Here is a 20715-nt window from a genome sequence, read left to right on the forward strand (position 1 = left end):
CAGCACGCCCGGGATAAACAAGTCAAACTACAGATGATCAGATTGGAAAAAAAGAACTTTAAGTTGAAAAAAAAAGGAAATCGACTTGACATCGGCACATCGAACTCTGAGCTCATTGGAAAATGAAAATTGAACTTGGAAATAAAAAATTCCCAACTTACATAAAGATTATCTAGAACAACTTTTTTTTTTGAAAAAACTTATCGTAAGCAATTGTAAATCTCATTCTGTAAACAACATGAAATTCTACTACATATAGCTTTCCCCACAAAACTCTTGTACACAACTTGTCTTCAAAAACTACTAGAGGCAGCCCAGAGGAGGGGGAGCGGTTATACATCACCTAAGGCGCGATGGTTTGGACATCCATCACCCGAAGAAATAGTTTTCACATTTAGTTAATGGGATGCCAGCCCAATAATCTAGATGCAGATTTGATCTGCTGCAATCATTCAAGATAGAGAACAACCGGTGCATACATGAAAAAAAGACAAAACTGGTGACGTCATCCCACATACAAGAAAGTTTAGAATTTACAAAAAAAATTATAAATCTTGAACAGTGTATTCAAATTAAATTTGAATTGGATCATTAACTTTCTTATGACAAGATCTTCAAAATAAGATCACACTTGTATATATTTGCATGATATTTTTAAAAAATATTTTTTAATACTCAATAATTAATTTCGGCTACTGCGATCAAATAATAATATACAACGAACAAAATATTACACATTGCGAACATTTGATTATATAGGATAAATAATAAAAAGGAATATCACGAACAAATGAGTCAACATGACGGAACAATTTAATTGCAAAGCGAACAAATAATTTGGTGTTACGAACAAATTATTTACATGCAAATAAATAATTTTACATGAAGACAAATACATCTACATCATAAAAAGTTATTTTTCTAAGTATATATACACGCTAAAAGAGTTAGCATATAAAGAAAATAAATTATTTCGTACCCCAATTTATAAGTCTACAATACAAATAAATTAATATACAGTTAGCATGACTCAATCGTAAATGTGAACAAATATTTATACAATAATAATAGGTAAGTATACATCTATTAACATTTGAAACAAACATGGTTGATATCAATTATAAAGGATAAAAAATCAAATATAGATTAGGTTCATAATAGAAAAGAAAGGACGATTAATAAATAGAAGCAAAGGACTAGACAAAAGTGCAAGAAAAGAAATAGGAAAAAGGAGAAAATAATTAGAGGAATAAATTTATGGAAAAAATAGATAAACATATGAAGAAAAAGAAAAGAAGTAAAAACAATGTACAAATGCATTTTGAAGCATCAGAGATTATCCAAACAAAATAGGTAAGAAACAATAAAAATAGTGTACATCTGGCTATCTAATGGATATATTTGCATTTAATGTCAGCGTGCATGTCTAAAATAGTAAAACACACGATAGAAATAAATAAAACAAGAAAAAGATGGCCGGATCATTTATTGCTCCACTAGGTCTCAGGTGAAAGCACGAAGCATGTTGACTTATCTAGTGCATGCGCTTTTGGTATAGATTGTCACCTACCTAAAAGATTAAACTGCTATTAGACCAAATAAGTCCACAAAGAGCCTACTATCAGTTTCAGGTGATAGTTTTGATGTTTGCAGCCCGAGCGACATAGAGTGGCAGCGCAGAGGAGCCGCGCTCGCCTGTGTTTGGCTGAGCGACCACATAGGCCGGCGCGTGTCGGACTGACATGGGCCATACTGTCGGCGCGCAGGTGCGGCCAGCCGGCCTAGATGTAACGAAGCGGTCTTGCGCCGGCAGCCCAGTTCCCCCAAGAACCTGGGCCGACCGCTGGATTGGAGTTACCTGGGCCCGTTCGGGCTTTGTGAATCCTGCAGGTGTGGGCCGCTATTTTTGCTGGGGGTGCGCGCGCGCGAGGGATTGGTTGGCCTGGTTGCACCGTATGGGCTGGATACAGGCGCCCTGGCGGTTCCAAACGGTGAAGTTGATTGGTTTCCACAAAGGAGTCGACAGTTTTTTTTGTTAATTAACTTGAAATAAATCAACTAAATACAACCCCAGAAATCAGGACAAGCCTGCAAAATATGGAGAAATTTTGAAACATTTCTCATTTTTAAGCCACTAGATCACGCATCTAGTCACTACACTCATATTAGTCACGCAAATGAACCATTGGATTCTTTTTTTTTTGGAACAATGAACCATTGGATTCAAACTGGCGTAGTAGCACTGGAAAAATCGTTCCACTGCGGATCGCACGACATAATTGAAAAACGATTAAACCTGTTTCTGCAAGGACCTTCACCTTCACAAGAAACAAGGGTTGTGTTCACTTCCAAAATTTCTCTCTCCAAACTTCACTATTCACCTATCACATCAAATCTTTTACCTCAGGCATGGAATATTAAATGTAGATAAATAAAAAAATTAATTGCATAGTTTTGATGTACATGATGAGACGAATTTTTTGAGGCTAGTTAGATTATGGTAGGACAACAATTACCACAAACAAACGAAAAATGCTACGGTGTACCACAGTGTCCGATGTGATCTTTTTTACCCCTATTTTACGGATCTAAACACACCCAAGAAAGCTCTCGGAGCCAGCATGGGCTCCCTCAAATTTACATCAGAAGAATCTCTCCGATCCCCATCATACATCTAAGATCTTCTGAAGTTCTAAGCGAGTTCGTGTCACCGGACCAACTCAGTGGGCAGCTAAAGTTGCACCTACCTAACGAGAAGTACGATCCGTTTCAAAAAAAAAAAAACCGACAAGTACGATCGAAGCACTACGGGTAGAGTAGAGTAGCATTACCACTGAACTGGCGAGTGAGTGACCACCTTGCAGAGGAAAAGGCGCCGGCGAAATCAGCGCACAGAGATCATCTCGGCGTTGTTTTGACCTCACGGCATCACCACGGCGGCGCCGATGTGGCACTCACATGGCCTGTTCGTTCGCGTTGGGGGTCTACCGCTACACTCGGTGGTCTCACCTCGCGCCCCCTCATGAAAGCCCTTTTAGGAAAAGGCTCTTGCTACACAGTAGACAGTAGTCGTCCCTACTCCATTCTGTGTGCCCAGGGAAGCTTGCCAAAGACAACCGGCCCGGGGTGGAAAGTTGGAATGATCCAGCCAGCCTTCTGAATGATTCAGGCATGACTTTCAGGGGAAGAAACTTTGTATTATTAAGCCCACAACACAAAAACTACTGAACCAACTGTATAATTTTTGCCAGATATGCTTGAAATACTTCTTTCCTTTTTTTTTTGGTTTTCCGAGCAATAAAAAAAGCCCTTCCATTACTCTTTCTTATTCACCAATCAGGGGTGACTGACACCATCCAATAAGACTAGGTATGTGAATGGTGTGAAAAGACGATTGATAACGCACTGTTAACTGAACCATTGGTTGGCACTAGCAACAAGTAAATGATGCAGGTCTTGTCGGAAAAACGCAAGGAAACAAGTGACTTATCATTGAAGCAAATGGAAAGGCTGAAGGAAAGTTGCCTTGCTTTATCTCTTTCTCTCTCTGCTACCAGTAGAGGAGGGGCTCCTTTGCCCTGTGCCCCTAGTGAGACAACCCAGCTAGCCTTTCCTCTTTCTTGCTTTCTGTTCTTTTGCGTTGCAAGGGAGACGAGCTAGGACTCACTCGAGGATCGGAGCCTCGGAGGACCGAGGAAGACCCTAGCGCTTGTAGGGTTCTTTCCTGGTCTTGGCCTCCATGCATGCATCCATGGCCATCTCCATCTCCATATCTTTTCCCGGCCCGGTCTCTTTTTGTTTCATTAATCTCTGCCCCGGCCCTGACATGGCAAGGCTGAGCCACCACTATGGCGTGAGGGCGACGGGGGCACATGCGCCGGTGGCGCTCGGCTGAAAAGGCGCTCTCGACAACCAAAAGGAGAGGAGGGCGATCCCCGTGGCGGTACGGATGGTCCTGGACACCAAGCACTTCGTCAAAGATTACCACCAAGGTTTCGCTCCGACCAACGGTGGTGGAGTCGTCGGGCACGCCCACGTCAACCTGTGCTGCACGCTGCTCGTGAGGGACGGGTGCCCGGAGCTGGTGGCGCCGTACGAGACGGTGACCTTGCCGGCGCATGCGACGGTGGGCGAGCTCAAGCGGGAGGCGCAGAGGGTGTTCAGGGAGATGTACCTGGGCCTGAGGACCTTCACGGCCGAGTCCGTGGTCGGGCTCGGCGTCAGCCAGGACGCCTGCCCGGTGCTCGGGCTGGTCGACGTAGGGAGCGCCGTGGTGGTCGAGGGGGCGGTCGGCGAGCAGCGGCAGCAGGAGGAGGTGGGCGCCGACGACCAAGGCATCCCGCCGGCGAACGAGGGGGTGATGGCCGTGAGCGAGGGGGGCGGCGACGGCGAGAGGGTCGTGGACTGCGCGTGCGGCGCGGACGACGACGACGGCGAGCGCATGGCGTGCTGCGACATCTGCGAGGCGTGGCAGCACACGCGGTGCGCGGGGATCAAGGACGCCGACGACGCCCCGCACGTCTTCGTCTGCAGCCGCTGCGACAACGACGTGCTGTCGTTCCCTCCTTTAGCTTGAAAAAAAACTGTGTTACAAGCTGCTTCTATATATAGCCGCGGCGGCAGCACGCCCGGGATAAACAAGTCAAACTACAGATGATCAGATTGGAAAAAAGAACTTTAAGTTGAAAAAAAAAGGAAATCGACTTGACATCGGCACATCGAACTCTGAGCTCATTGGAAAATGAAAATTGAACTTGGAAATAAAAAATTCCCAACTTACATAAAGATTATCTAGAACAACTTTTTTTTTTGAAAAAACTTATCGTAAGCAATTGTAAATCTCATTCTGTAAACAACATGAAATTCTACTACATATAGCTTTCCCCACAAAACTCTTGTACACAACTTGTCTTCAAAAACTACTAGAGGCAGCCCAGAGGAGGGGGAGCGGTTATACATCACCTAAGGCGCGATGGTTTGGACATCCATCACCCGAAGAAATAGTTTTCACATTTAGTTAATGGGATGCCAGCCCAATAATCTAGATGCAGATTTGATCTGCTGCAATCATTCAAGATAGAGAACAACCGGTGCATACATGAAAAAAAGACAAAACTGGTGACGTCATCCCACATACAAGAAAGTTTAGAATTTACAAAAAAAATTATAAATCTTGAACAGTGTATTCAAATTAAATTTGAATTGGATCATTAACTTTCTTATGACAAGATCTTCAAAATAAGATCACACTTGTATATATTTGCATGATATTTTTAAAAAATATTTTTTAATACTCAATAATTAATTTCGGCTACTGCGATCAAATAATAATATACAACGAACAAAATATTACACATTGCGAACATTTGATTATATAGGATAAATAATAAAAAGGAATATCACGAACAAATGAGTCAACATGACGGAACAATTTAATTGCAAAGCGAACAAATAATTTGGTGTTACGAACAAATTATTTACATGCAAATAAATAATTTTACATGAAGACAAATACATCTACATCATAAAAAGTTATTTTTCTAAGTATATATACACGCTAAAAGAGTTAGCATATAAAGAAAATAAATTATTTCGTACCCCAATTTATAAGTCTACAATACAAATAAATTAATATACAGTTAGCATGACTCAATCGTAAATGTGAACAAATATTTATACAATAATAATAGGTAAGTATACATCTATTAACATTTGAAACAAACATGGTTGATATCAATTATAAAGGATAAAAAATCAAATATAGATTAGGTTCATAATAGAAAAGAAAGGACGATTAATAAATAGAAGCAAAGGACTAGACAAAAGTGCAAGAAAAGAAATAGGAAAAAGGAGAAAATAATTAGAGGAATAAATTTATGGAAAAAATAGATAAACATATGAAGAAAAAGAAAAGAAGTAAAAACAATGTACAAATGCATTTTGAAGCATCAGAGATTATCCAAACAAAATAGGTAAGAAACAATAAAAATAGTGTACATCTGGCTATCTAATGGATATATTTGCATTTAATGTCAGCGTGCATGTCTAAAATAGTAAAACACACGATAGAAATAAATAAAACAAGAAAAAGATGGCCGGATCATTTATTGCTCCACTAGGTCTCAGGTGAAAGCACGAAGCATGTTGACTTATCTAGTGCATGCGCTTTTGGTATAGATTGTCACCTACCTAAAAGATTAAACTGCTATTAGACCAAATAAGTCCACAAAGAGCCTACTATCAGTTTCAGGTGATAGTTTTGATGTTTGCAGCCCGAGCGACATAGAGTGGCAGCGCAGAGGAGCCGCGCTCGCCTGTGTTTGGCTGAGCGACCACATAGGCCGGCGCGTGTCGGACTGACATGGGCCATACTGTCGGCGCGCAGGTGCGGCCAGCCGGCCTAGATGTAACGAAGCGGTCTTGCGCCGGCAGCCCAGTTCCCCCAAGAACCTGGGCCGACCGCTGGATTGGAGTTACCTGGGCCCGTTCGGGCTTTGTGAATCCTGCAGGTGTGGGCCGCTATTTTTGCTGGGGGTGCGCGCGCGCGAGGGATTGGTTGGCCTGGTTGCACCGTATGGGCTGGATACAGGCGCCCTGGCGGTTCCAAACGGTGAAGTTGATTGGTTTCCACAAAGGAGTCGACAGTTTTTTTTGTTAATTAACTTGAAATAAATCAACTAAATACAACCCCAGAAATCAGGACAAGCCTGCAAAATATGGAGAAATTTTGAAACATTTCTCATTTTTAAGCCACTAGATCACGCATCTAGTCACTACACTCATATTAGTCACGCAAATGAACCATTGGATTCTTTTTTTTTTGGAACAATGAACCATTGGATTCAAACTGGCGTAGTAGCACTGGAAAAATCGTTCCACTGCGGATCGCACGACATAATTGAAAAACGATTAAACCTGTTTCTGCAAGGACCTTCACCTTCACAAGAAACAAGGGTTGTGTTCACTTCCAAAATTTCTCTCTCCAAACTTCACTATTCACCTATCACATCAAATCTTTTACCTCAGGCATGGAATATTAAATGTAGATAAATAAAAAAATTAATTGCATAGTTTTGATGTACATGATGAGACGAATTTTTTGAGGCTAGTTAGATTATGGTAGGACAACAATTACCACAAACAAACGAAAAATGCTACGGTGTACCACAGTGTCCGATGTGATCTTTTTTACCCCTATTTTACGGATCTAAACACACCCAAGAAAGCTCTCGGAGCCAGCATGGGCTCCCTCAAATTTACATCAGAAGAATCTCTCCGATCCCCATCATACATCTAAGATCTTCTGAAGTTCTAAGCGAGTTCGTGTCACCGGACCAACTCAGTGGGCAGCTAAAGTTGCACCTACCTAACGAGAAGTACGATCCGTTTCAAAAAAAAAAACCGACAAGTACGATCGAAGCACTACGGGTAGAGTAGAGTAGCATTACCACTGAACTGGCGAGTGAGTGACCACCTTGCAGAGGAAAAGGCGCCGGCGAAATCAGCGCACAGAGATCATCTCGGCGTTGTTTTGACCTCACGGCATCACCACGGCGGCGCCGATGTGGCACTCACATGGCCTGTTCGTTCGCGTTGGGGGTCTACCGCTACACTCGGTGGTCTCACCTCGCGCCCCCTCATGAAAGCCCTTTTAGGAAAAGGCTCTTGCTACACAGTAGACAGTAGTCGTCCCTACTCCATTCTGTGTGCCCAGGGAAGCTTGCCAAAGACAACCGGCCCGGGGTGGAAAGTTGGAATGATCCAGCCAGCCTTCTGAATGATTCAGGCATGACTTTCAGGGGAAGAAACTTTGTATTATTAAGCCCACAACACAAAAACTACTGAACCAACTGTATAATTTTTGCCAGATATGCTTGAAATACTTCTTTCCTTTTTTTTTTGGTTTTCCGAGCAATAAAAAAAGCCCTTCCATTACTCTTTCTTATTCACCAATCAGGGGTGACTGACACCATCCAATAAGACTAGGTATGTGAATGGTGTGAAAAGACGATTGATAACGCACTGTTAACTGAACCATTGGTTGGCACTAGCAACAAGTAAATGATGCAGGTCTTGTCGGAAAAACGCAAGGAAACAAGTGACTTATCATTGAAGCAAATGGAAAGGCTGAAGGAAAGTTGCCTTGCTTTATCTCTTTCTCTCTCTGCTACCAGTAGAGGAGGGGCTCCTTTGCCCTGTGCCCCTAGTGAGACAACCCAGCTAGCCTTTCCTCTTTCTTGCTTTCTGTTCTTTTGCGTTGCAAGGGAGACGAGCTAGGACTCACTCGAGGATCGGAGCCTCGGAGGACCGAGGAAGACCCTAGCGCTTGTAGGGTTCTTTCCTGGTCTTGGCCTCCATGCATGCATCCATGGCCATCTCCATCTCCATATCTTTTCCCGGCCCGGTCTCTTTTTGTTTCATTAATCTCTGCCCCGGCCCTGACATGGCAAGGCTGAGCCACCACTATGGCGTGAGGGCGACGGGGGCACATGCGCCGGTGGCGCTCGGCTGAAAAGGCGCTCTCGACAACCAAAAGGAGAGGAGGGCAGCCAGGCCAGCAGCAACTGACCGGGCGGCCGGCCCCGGCTGTGGTCGTCACTGATGAACTGATGATAGGGAAGGGAGAAGGGGAGAAAATGATCTGAGACGTGAAAGTGACCGTGGAATGAAGGGCATCTTGGAAGGGACGGAGCCGGGTAGGATTTCGACGACACTATCTAGGTTGTTGCATGTTGGTTTGCTCCGTCTGGATCGGAGCAAAGATTCTTTCCTGCACGTTTGGGCCTGCAGCGAAAACCTGGTAGAGACAGATGAACATGCATGCTTTGCTACATCGATCTGTACATGCCCAGCTTACCGAGCCACCCTGGTCCTCCTCCGCAGCTTTGCTACATCTGACGAAAACGGCATGGGAGATGCCGATCATGGAGGCTTCTGTGCTACTGAAAGATAGGCCGTTAACTTGCAACTTGAACGAGTTGCCTGCTGTCACGGTCCTTGTTGAGCGTGAATCTCAACGCAAGCTAATAGGCAATGAGATGACAGATGGGGAAAAACAAAAGCACACTAATCGTTTTCTCCATCTGCATGAGTGATCCAATTCCTGCCTGGGTGCCATCTATCCCCATCACAGCACTTTGTGACGACGTACGAGTTGCATAGATCGAGTGCACAGTAGTGCCCTGAAGCAGCACCAGCACGTACTGCGCCAACAAAATGTTGTCTCGTACGTCGTCGTCGTCGATCCATGCGTGGTCTCCTCGTCGTGTTATGGCCGGAGGAATATAGTCCGGTGCGGTGGTGGGGCCGGCGTGGAGGTGAGTGGCCGGGCAGGGCACGTATAGATCAAGCCATGATCCATCGCCGTCCGTCCACTACTCCAGCAGACCAGACCACCCACTACTCACTTCCCAGGCCCCCCCCCCCCCCGGCTCGCATGGTATCTTGGAGGGGGAGATGCATGACAGGTGGGCCCAGATGACATGGGAGCAGCAGGGTAATAGCCTGCCGCGTGTACCGCAGATCGTTTTGTCTCGTGTTGCGACACTAGCAAGCTAGTACAACACTACAGATGGGACAAAGCCCCTCCGGCGTCGTCAAGACGCTGCGACACTGCAAACGCGATGAGGTAACGAGGGAATTATGGTCGGGAGGATAGGACGGGGCGTAGTGTCGGTTGCAGTTGGAAGATCTCGGTGCCCTTGATACCTACGCTCCCACCCAAAGTCAGCTTAAATATTGTGGCACTCCCTCAAGATCTGGATTGCTTTTTTTTTTTCCTATGCGCCAGACTACGAGAGAATCCTCTTAGCACAGTGTTACATAACCACTAAAAAGGTGGTAAACGACCGAGAGTGCGCTAAAGCAGAGAGAGAAGAAAACCCCTCCAGCCTAAACAAACCTAGTTGAAGTGACCAAAGCAGCTAACCCTGCAAAAAGAAAGTATTGTGACCACGGTACATGCCAAAGCATCTGTCTAAAACAATCCAGTCGGCGCCCAAGCATCTGCCAGAGAAGAGATGATAGCGGCAAAGCTTCCGCCAAGATAACGACAATGACGACGGCCAAGCATCTGCCAGAGAAGAGCATCGGCAGCAAAGCTTCCGCCAAGACAACGACGATAATGATGGCCAAGCACCCGCCAGAGAAGCGTACAACAACAAAGTATCTGCTAGAGGTGATCGAGTGACAAACATGGTCAAGATGCGCATATGAAGAACTAACAGAGGTAGATGACGACCTCGAACCAACCACAAAGCGACCGAGCCGAAGACGCGCGAATGCCGACGGTGGCCAACCCTGGCAGTGTCAAGACGGTAGAGGATCCGGCCACCAGCGAGGTGGGCGAGGGAGGCTGAAAGGATGTCCCCGGCCCGTGGAGTGTAGTAGTGAGATAGCATGTGTAGCTGCCATGCAGTGCCACTGCCGCCGTGCCACGGTGTGCTCGGGGACCGGCGCGACGCGGACTCCGCGCATGAGCTGGCCGTCGCGCATCGTTGCATCGTCACTGCCCCGCACGCATGTCCCGGAGAAGAACTACGCCATTCAGGAGGGTCGGCCATGACCATAGCCACCAGAGGCAATGCTCCAATGATGTGGGCGGCGGCCACCACGACTGGAAGCCGGCGCCCTGACCCCTGACCGTCAGAGGATTGGGCTGAAGGGCTCGGGGACCACCGGAGGGGTGGTAGGAGCTGGGCGGGGCGGCCTCCCGGCAACAATCGAGGTGAGGCACCATGCCCAGATTTGGCCAAGGGGCACCCAGATCCAGTGAAGGGGTGGCCGGATCTGGTCCCCAGTGACCGGCAATGGTGAGGAAGGTGAACGTCTAGCAACCTGTTCGGATGGAGGGAACGGGCTGGGATGGGCTGGTTCTGGCTGGGCTGATCAACCCAACCATTTGACAGCCCACCACCAGCAACTGGCTAGGCTGGTTCAAATTTCAAATGGCCGGGGCGAGGGGGGCTGACTGGAACTGGTTGGACTGGGTGGAGTTGGTTGGCTTGCTGTTTCAGCCGTAGCTCCAGCCCAGTCAGCCGAATAGGTTGTAGGTTCGGAGCTGGAGAAAAGAGAGGGAAGATGGACAGAGGATGTGGGCGGCAGCGGGGGATCACCCCGTGTCACTTGGGAGAGCCAGTGGGGATTGCCTTTTTTTCTAGAAAAAAAAATAATCATGGTATATATGGATGTAACCTCAAACCTTTTCATGCATGCATCATGATCTAGTTTAGCTTGGAAATCCTCCTTTCGTTATCCAAACAGTTCCCTTTTTGCGTGGAGTCACTAATAGTGCATAATATGTGACTGTGCCTGCTGGCCACCATCTTCGAACATAAGTACCCAACAAGCTTGAGTATACATTTGGTATACACTAATACACATTTTCATGTATATATGCTGCTCTAGACTTGATGATGAGTTACCCATCGATGATTATTCTATTATTGCTGATTTGTTTATACCGTAGCTTGTGAAATATTTGAATCGGACTATAGAAAAAAGTTGGCATTTGAAAAAAAATTATATAACAATAACCGTCTTCGTTGACGATAACTCGCCACCCATACTAGCTACCTATAGATCGACAAGGTACATAGTTCCAACCAAAAAGGCTCAATCTTTGTTGCCACTAATATTTGGCTTCGGATTCAAGGAAAGCATACAGCATTTTCATGGTCCATATATGGACCCATTATTGGGAAAAAGAAGAAAAACAAGAGAAAAGCTGCAATGCTTTATCTAGCTGCCACCCCGTTTCCTTAGAGTGCCACTTCACTTGGAATGTAGGATGCATGTTTAATTAGTGGGCGCAAAGAACAAGTAGTATCTGTGGTGGTGCTGATATAGATGCCCACACTACACACACCGATCACGTCGTGGTCCTGATCACCATTGCTCCTCAATCCCTCTCTCGATGGATGACCACAAACTCTAGAAGCAATCCAGAGCGATTTTTGCTAGGAGCCACCGATTTTCACTGTTGTATATGCATGTATCCGTGATTTATAGTGGTATGTATACGGAGCAGCTATACATGGCAAACCTAATGGCAGGGGCGGACCCACTTGGTATGCAAGGGTATTCCTTCAATAATCCAACATATATATGTTAATAATAGGTATAAAATAGCCATTTTACTTTACGTTTTGAATTTTTGAATACCCAACCTTCAGATCCTGATCCCACTACTGCCTAATGATTTTAGGTTTTTCCACATATTTATTGGATAGGGGAAGAATTATTATTCTCATAATTCTACCACTGATCGAGTGCTGGCTAGTTATGGCTTGTTAGTTAAGATATTCGAAGTTCTTGATTTAGGGGTCTGTTTGTATCCAAGTGCTAAACTTTTGCATTAGCACATCCAAACGGGAGTACTGGACTGAACTTTAGTCAAGGCTTGAAAACTTTAGCATTTGTGTGAGTGCTGATATGCGCTACGCTAAAGTTTATCAATCAATTTAGCTCCTCCAAACCGACCCTAGAGCAGCAGAGCTAATATACGCCACATGCATATCAAACCATGTGATGGAGATTCTCGCGGCATCGGTCTATGCCAAGTATAGTAACACTTCCGTCCCATTTCAAATCATCAATCAGTCGAGGTCAGTCTGGGTCTGGGAGCTATTAAGCCTAAACCGGCAGGCTTGCAGCACAATAGACAAGGGATTAGGGATGAGAAAGGCTCTTGCCAGGAATCCCGTGGCGACTCGCATCGCACGTGCGAGCTGCCGAACTGCATGCATGCATGCATGACTCCCTATCGACCGATGGATCGACGGAGAGACCACGGCACACCCTCGATCCGATTCGTCGCCTCCGTATGAGAGGGACATCAGAGGCGAGTCAGTCACTCTTGCACGTCCAGTTAGTGCGGCACGTGTAGCTGTCGCGGTTTCACGTGAGTCCTGCCAAGCGGCAGCAGGGAGGGGGCAGGCAGAGGGGTGGTGGACAAACCACACGGTGGTGGTGGTGGTGGTGGAGCGGTGGCGGCCGCAGCGAGATGGCCTGGCCGGCCGGACGGCTGATGAATGAGAGGCGCAGGCAGGCGGCAGGCCTTGCAGCAAAGTTAAAGCGAACAAAAAAACGATGCGCTTTACCCGGTCGCTGTCCCTGCCCCTTCGGCCCCTGCGTGAGTGAGGACAAAAGGATTAGCAGCGGGCAGAGGGTCAAGCCTGCACACGCTGCAGAAAGCTTCACCAATGGTGGCCACTGGCAACGCTGCTCCCCTCTTTTGACGCGATCAAAATCGTGAAATCCCATCGAACGAGCCGGCGTTACAGCCGTGGTCCGAACGAGCCGGCCGCCGTTGGCCGCGCCAGTGCGGTGCGGGGCGCGCCACCGGCGCAGAGGCAGAGATCACCGGGGAGCTAGGCCGAGTTAAAGCCGCGGTAGCTACGAGCCAAACGCGCAGCGCGGGTGCACTTGACAGTTGAGCGCGGGCTGCGACGGTGCAGGCAGCGAATGAATGCCCGTGCCCCGTGCCGCCAGCGGCCGGCGCGCACAGCGCCCACGCGGCCTGCCCCGGCGTGGCTGCGCGCCTCGCCCGTACGGCTGCCCGCTGGTGGGCGGGGAGGGGGGCAAGAACCGCCTTGGAAAATGGAGCGGCCAGCGGCGTGCCGAGCGTCGAGGACACGGCCGGGGGGGCGGGGGCCTGTGCCGCGCGCCTGCGCTGCCCGAATGTGTGTGTGCGTGCGCGCCGGCGCTGCGCCCATCGGTCGAATTGATTCGCGCGCGTACGGACGCGCGTTGCCACCCCCTGCCGGCAGGCCACTGCGCCAGGACTGCGCTGCTGTGACGTCCGTAACATTGACCCGCCAGCCGGATTTTGAGCAACGGCGCGGCAGCAATACTCGACGGAGCGCAAACGGGCAGATGATGCTGTAGTGCTCTTGGAAAATGTGAAATGAAAATCTCTGCTGGGAATGGCTTAATTAAGCCGCTCTCTGCGCTCGCTGTACCGTAACATTTTTTTTCAGTACCATTCCCTCATGGTCCTCCTGAAACTCTCGTGGTTTGCAACTTTTGTTTCCAGTTTAATTTTTTTATTAGGTACATTATGGTAGTGTTGGTCGTCTTGTATAGCTTTTGTCACTGCGTTGAGGTGAGGGGTCCTGAAAACCCCATCAACCTTGTCGGTGTCAGATCATAATTTATGAGATTTTCCTGTCCCCTTTTTTACTTGTTGGGGGCTAAGGGGCAAGTTTGTTTGGTTCCAGGGCTAAACTTTAGACCATGTAGAATTTTAGTATTTATAAGTATTAAATAAAGGTTAATTATAAAACTAACTGCAGAACCCTATGGCTAAACTGCGAGACAAATCTAATGAGGTATATTAATCCATGATTAGCGTATGGTTACTGTAGCATTACTGTAGCAAATTATGGATTAATTAGGCTCATTAGATTCGTCTCGCGAATTAGCACTTAGCTGTCAAAAAATATTTATAAACAGATTTTATTTGATACTATAAAATAGTAATATTCCTTTTGATGTGACAGGGACTTAAAAAAAAGTCCTGGGAAACAAACAGTTTGCTTTCCCAAGTAAATAAGCTAAGGGTATGCTATGCTATACATGTACTGATGATCATTTCCTTTTCTCATGTATTTCCATTTCCGTTATTACACACTTACACTGGTATACATACACTGGGGAAATCATTTCTGTAGCTTTATTTGGAGTAGATGAAACACGGATTGGTACTTGGTATGTAGCTAGAATCTTTTTCCACAATATCTCCAGATCATGTGTAACATCACATTAAGAAGAACTGATAAATGTAGATTTGACCCTACTCTTGATGGATACCACATAATGGTGATTTTGAATGCAAATGTTGTGCTTAGTTAGAGCAAATCAAATATGACCAGTTAATTAGGTAGGTAACTAGCCCATCAACCCGTGCTCCCGCACGGGCTAATTATAATTAATATAAAAATAATATTTATAGCTAATAATTATAATTATCTATCTCAATCATCTTTCATCTATTAAATATTCTAACACATGCTAGCTCTAAAATACATATTTATCATTATCTAGCTACAATAGATTTCATTTTGCATCACACCTATATATTTAATTGAACCATTTTTTGTAAATTGGTATTCTTATCTTTTTCATCATACATGAATATATGATGACACATATCGTGGGTAGTATTTTATATAGATAACAACTTAAATAATATAGAGGTCTGCTTATAGATAGATCACATTCACATGCCATTATTAGCTCACCGGCCTACACGTCTAAACCCGGTGATTTTAGAGGGGGGCTAGCCTGGAATCAGAGTAATCTTGGAGGACCTATCCTGGACGCCACGCCTCCTTTCTTTCAGTGCCTGACTGCCTGCAAAGAGAAAAGCTGACGGGACCCCAACCAAATTTATCGCCGAGTTACCCTGTGGTCCTCGTCTCTTTGAGGCATGGTATGTTGGAGTAGCAGCAAAAAGGAGATGGATCATAGAGGCTGTGCCATGCATCATTCTTGTCTGTGCCTTCCGTTGCGTCAACTTGGGTTTCATCTCCTACAGTTCCCAGGCCCGCCATTGCTACGCAAAAAAGGCTGTGGTGCTACCACCGACCTAACCAAAAGCGAAACGCAGCCCAACGTGCAGCCGGTCGCAGCAAGAACGAATCATTGCACAGGTATATGGCCTAATGCATGCAGGTGACCTAGCTAGTGTATGTGCAAGTGACACCTGCAACCACCATGTAGCTCGCTGGTCTCTTGTCCCTGTAAATAGAAAAAGGTCTAAAATATATCCAAATGGGCTAGTTTTTTTATTGCTGGAATTGAAGGATCTAAAGTATTTATTAACCAGAAGAGGTCAAAGAATTTTTTTTTAGAAATGGTCACCAAAACTTTGTGCTGATGAAAATCTAGAAGAAAACTCTACAAAAATCCTAGTATGGCAGGAGACATTTGCAGAAGAGAAGATAATCCATTAGTATGCAGTGCCACACATATGTGACAAAGCTCCGTGTCTCGTTCCTCCCCGGCATGAATACGCTCCGAATCATTCCAAGCGTTACATGCCATGCATGTACTACATGTGTGTACAGAACAAACCCCAGCGAAAATAGATGTATCTGTACAGGAATAGTGAGCCGGCTAGCTAGGAACAACGCAACTGAATATTGATCATGGGCACACTGAACTGGCAGGACCACAAGCTAGCTAGCTAGCTTACATGTTCCGAAAGCATGGCGGCCACCTTGTTTGCTTCAGCTCCACTCCGAACACATGCCGGCCATCACCACACCCATGCATATGCATCGATCCGTGACAGGTAATACAATGCCACCACCATCAGGAACAGAAGAAGTTCAGGAAAAGATGGTGTTCGATCTACATGCAATTGTTAATCGATCGAACAGAAGTAGTACTAGCTAGTACTATATTTCGGGGGTTTTTTTTTGCATTGGGAAGCATCGTGCAGTATGGCCTGGACGATCGAGATCGCCTTTGGGGTTTGGCAGGATCTCTCGATCGATCTCGGGAATAAAGCCAACAAAGGGAGACGATCTCGGTGCGCGCCCCTGCCGTTCCTGCCAACAACCCCGATCGATCATCAGCTCGATCAGACAATCATTAGCTCTTGTGCCGGCGCGTGAAGGAATCATGGCCGGCAAGATGGCCTTTCGTCTCTCCTGCGCCCCGGCTGATGCATGATGGAGAGATCCTGAGAATTGAGGCTCGCATGTGTGCATGCCGCAGCCGCAAAGGGAGATGGGTACACTTTCTTAGCACCCTTCTCTTCTCGCTCGCCCATCACCGCCCCCATCATCACATCCCCAATAAACTACGCCGGCGGGGGCGCGTACGGACGCCCGCCGCCATGAGCGAGACCATGCACATGTGCGGCCAAAGCTTCTCGCTGAATCTTTGTGGAGTAGGGAAAGTAGCAAAGGACGCTGCTTTTTTGTGTGTTTGTGCATATATTCTTCGATGTCGATCCACTTGCTGGCCTTTAATTTTCTCCTAGGAAATAAAAAGCGATCGGCGGCGACGTCGTCGGCGCCAGCAGGTTCTACTGCCGGCGATCGCGAATCGGCCGAGCTCGCCGCCCATGATCCGCACACATGCGTGCTCGTACGGTTCTTGCTTGCTTGTAATAACGTACTCCCTACGTTCGAAAATGTAAGTCGTTTTGACTTTTCTAGATTCATATATTTTGCTATGTATCTAGACATATACTAAGCGTATAGCCTGCGCATTTGCGCTGCTAGTATTAAAAATTCAAAAATTTGAATGTCGTTGTATCCTTACTTAAAGGTTATACTATTTTTTTTTACCATACATCATCATGTTCATTATCGTAAATTATGTCTTATTGTTGATTAAAATAATTCAACTACGATCTATCTATAATAAAAATTTGATTTGTTGAGCTTTAATAATATTATGTAGATAATTATTCTTATTTTCATTTTATTTTGATTGATTATTGTTAGCTTTAGTTTTTATTAATAGCATATATTTGTAACAGATACATAGCTAAATGATATTTTATATTTAATTTTTCATAATGGCATTGGTGGGTGATTTTTAATTAGACACATGAGTATTTTAGACTAATTTTTATCGTAATGGCAGTGGTGGGTAATTTTTTTTTTATTTTTCTCCGATTAACGTGAGAATTTCTAGGTCTTGAGAGCGAACGTGGAGGCTCTGTTTGTTGGTCAAATAATAAGATAATAGATTATATCTAGGTGCTTAGCAAATACTATAAATCTAAAAAAACTAAAACGATCTACATTTTGGAACGGAGGGAGTACTAGAATACTACTAGTGGCTCTATTTTTGCTAGGAGTAACACAGTTTGCTTTAATTTCTTACCACCCGAACCTGAACTAAACCCAATCCTGCAGCTTGGCTACTCCCTCCGTCCTCAAATGTAAGTTATTCTGGGATTCAAAATTTGTCCTCAAATATAAATCATTCTAGGTTGAGAGTTAACCCAACTATCTTAATTGTGCATCGTTTTTTGGTCTTTTCTAATAAAAAGGTGTGCATGCAACCATGTAGGAGGAGGTACATGTGGGGGGTGCATGGAAAAATACATTATCACATTTCCAATACTTAATAAATAGGGGTAAAAGAGTCTTTTCTACACAACCATAATCTATCCTATCCGTAGCATCTGTAGGAGTGGTGCGTGCAGTGGTGGCGCGCCGTGTTAGCCGGTGCGCTACCACACACTACCCGGCTCGGCTGCAAGCATGCGGCAGCAGGCAGGCAGGCATGTGACGGGAGACCCATAGCCGGCTGTCGTTTGCCACCGGACACACGCTTCAAGTACGCGCGCGGCGGCGGCGATGTACTACTGCTAGCTCCATACCTTCTGCTCCCCGGCCCGGGCGGCCACTGTACGTCCATCCGCCCATCGATCAGTCGTCGACGACGGCGTGAACGATCGAGCCCCGGCCGCTGTACGTGCACGCGCGCGTCTCGACAGAGAGCAGTGACGACGACGACGCTACTGTTCAGTGTTCAGCGCGACCCTTGGACTCTTGGAAGTGTCTTCAAAACCGCATGCCTGCCCGGATCGGATCCAGTATTATTATTCCTGCTCATCGTCGATGCATGTACCATTGTACCAACAGGCAACAGCTCCCCTGCCGATTTTTGGCACAGTGTGTTTGGCCTCGAATGGGTGCCCATGCGTTGCGAGTTGATCGAGGATCGATGCTCATCGATCGTACGTGCGATCACTCGAGTATATACTGTCCTCCGAGTGGTGATCATAACTAGAGAGACTGTGGGTACTGGCAGGCTGCCGCTTGGAGATAGATAGAGAGATGGATGGATAGAGATGAGAGGCCGGATAGGTGGAGTAGATCGATGTGCGTGCGATGGCCCTCCTCCTGCTCGACCGTATGTTTTGTTGTAGCGGCGCCGGCCGCGGACACTGTCGTCCATGTCTCGCGTTGCTGTAGTAGTGCAGTTGCATGCATCGCTGGTCTCGTCGAGGACTGGCGGCTCGTTTCTCTCATCGAGTCATCGGTCGAACGATCCTTCCTGCCTGCTGAAGCAGTGTCACACCCTAAAATTTTTGAATTTCAAGATGTGATTAAAATTAAAAATAAAACAACAATTTTCTCACAATTTTAAAATTTTCTCAACATTTATTTTCTTCACAGAGAATTTAGTGTAAAAGAAAATAGATTGGTTGTTTTTCAAATTAAATGAGGTTGTTCCCCGTAATGCATTCATGCCACCCTTGCAATGTTTTATTGTTTGTTATTCAAATTGAGTTTGAATTTGAATTTTTAAATTCGAATTTAATTTGATTGTATTTGAATCGGTTTCGAAAATAGAAAGCCTTTTCCTTTTCTCCCTCCAGCTTTCAGCCCAACCGGCCAAATCTCCCTCTCCCTTTTCTTCCCTTCCTCTTTTCTTTTTCTCCCCCAAAGCCCAATCCGCGCCGGCCCATCTGTTTTCCCCAGCCCAGTCCGGCCCCCCTCCCTCCTCTCCTTTCCTGTCTCGCTGCCGGGTGGGGACCACCCGTCGGGGTCGCCCGCGACCTCCCTACCGAGCCGGACTCGAGCTCGACTCCGACCCGGCCGCACGCGTCGCCGCTCCCGTCTGTGGCTCGCACGCCAAGGCACCCCGCCGCCTCTATATAAGGCCCTGCGGACCCCCCTTGCCTACCCAGCCGCAGCCGCCGCCGCTGCCATTGGAGCTCCCGAGGAGCTCGGAGCCGCCGCCGTCTCGCCGTTCCACCACTCAATCGACGCCGACGACCGCCGCCGGAGCTTCGTCTCGACGTGAGCAATCTCGCCGGACCCTTCCCCTCTCTTTCTCCCTCTGTTCCGTGCGGGAATAGCTCGCTGGAGCTTTTGCTCCGCCTCTCGCCGGCGCACGCCCCGCTCCGGACCCTAGCTCGCCAAGCCGAACCCGCAGACGCGTTCGCCGTGTCGCACGCTCTCTCCCGGACCAAACCCGAGCCTCAGCCAAGCCCGGACGGCCGCATCCGGCCTATGCTGGCAAGCTCGCCGCCGCCTGATCCCGTCGCCGGCATCCCAGCGCCGCCTCCTTCCGCCGATCCATTCCGAGCCGCCTGATCTGAGATTGACGGTTCGGATCCGATCTGACCCGAGTCAACCACACCCCATACCGGTCAATCAAGGATCTTTTGCACTTAAACCCCTATGTTATCCTAAAATCAACCCACGCTCCGGTATAGTTCAAAAGTATTTACAAAAGAGCCCTTTATTTATGTTTTAGACCCTGACCTTTTAGGAAATAGAACCCGCTGTCCAGGAAGTGTAGTTTTGCTTTCTAACCCTCGTGAGGTAGCTTTAATTTTGTTTTAGTCCTCGGTTTCTTTAGTCAGAGCCCCTATTCTTTCAAATCTATCGCAGATAAGTCCCTAGAACCCTGTTTTAATCATAACTTCTTTGTTTCAACTCCGTTTTCATCGATTCTTGCGCTCACGTGATCCTTGCAACGTGTGCAATAGCTTTATCACCCTGTTATCCTATGCGAGCACACTTTGTTGTGTCTTACAAATCTTTTCCATTAGTTCTTAACCCTTTAGTTAATCGTGACTAATAAATTTCTGACTCACCATTTATCCCATAAAATCGCCGTTTTAGCTCCGTTTTCCATGTTTCTTGCGTTCTTATAACCGTAGCAACGAGCCCTATCTTTTAGTGCGTTATTTTAAAGTCTTTCTTTTATTTTGGTGTATTGTTCTTAGTT

At 46.5% G+C, this 20715-nt stretch overlaps 1 protein-coding gene across 1 annotated transcript; it reads left to right on the top strand.

The window, feature by feature from the left end:
• The first annotated feature begins 3899 nt into the window (after positions 1–3899).
• Positions 3900–4615, top strand: LOC120696080 (PHD finger protein PERSISTENT TAPETAL CELL 1-like). Its single transcript, XM_039979239.1, has one exon. The coding sequence runs from the start codon at positions 3950–3952 to the stop codon at positions 4574–4576; it is 627 nt and encodes a 208-aa protein (XP_039835173.1). The 5' UTR covers positions 3900–3949; the 3' UTR covers positions 4577–4615.
• The last annotated feature ends 16100 nt before the right edge of the window (positions 4616–20715 follow it).

This window comes from Panicum virgatum, chromosome 2K (assembly GCF_016808335.1).
Source record: "Panicum virgatum strain AP13 chromosome 2K, P.virgatum_v5, whole genome shotgun sequence".
NCBI classification, from domain to species: domain Eukaryota; kingdom Viridiplantae; phylum Streptophyta; class Magnoliopsida; order Poales; family Poaceae; genus Panicum; species Panicum virgatum.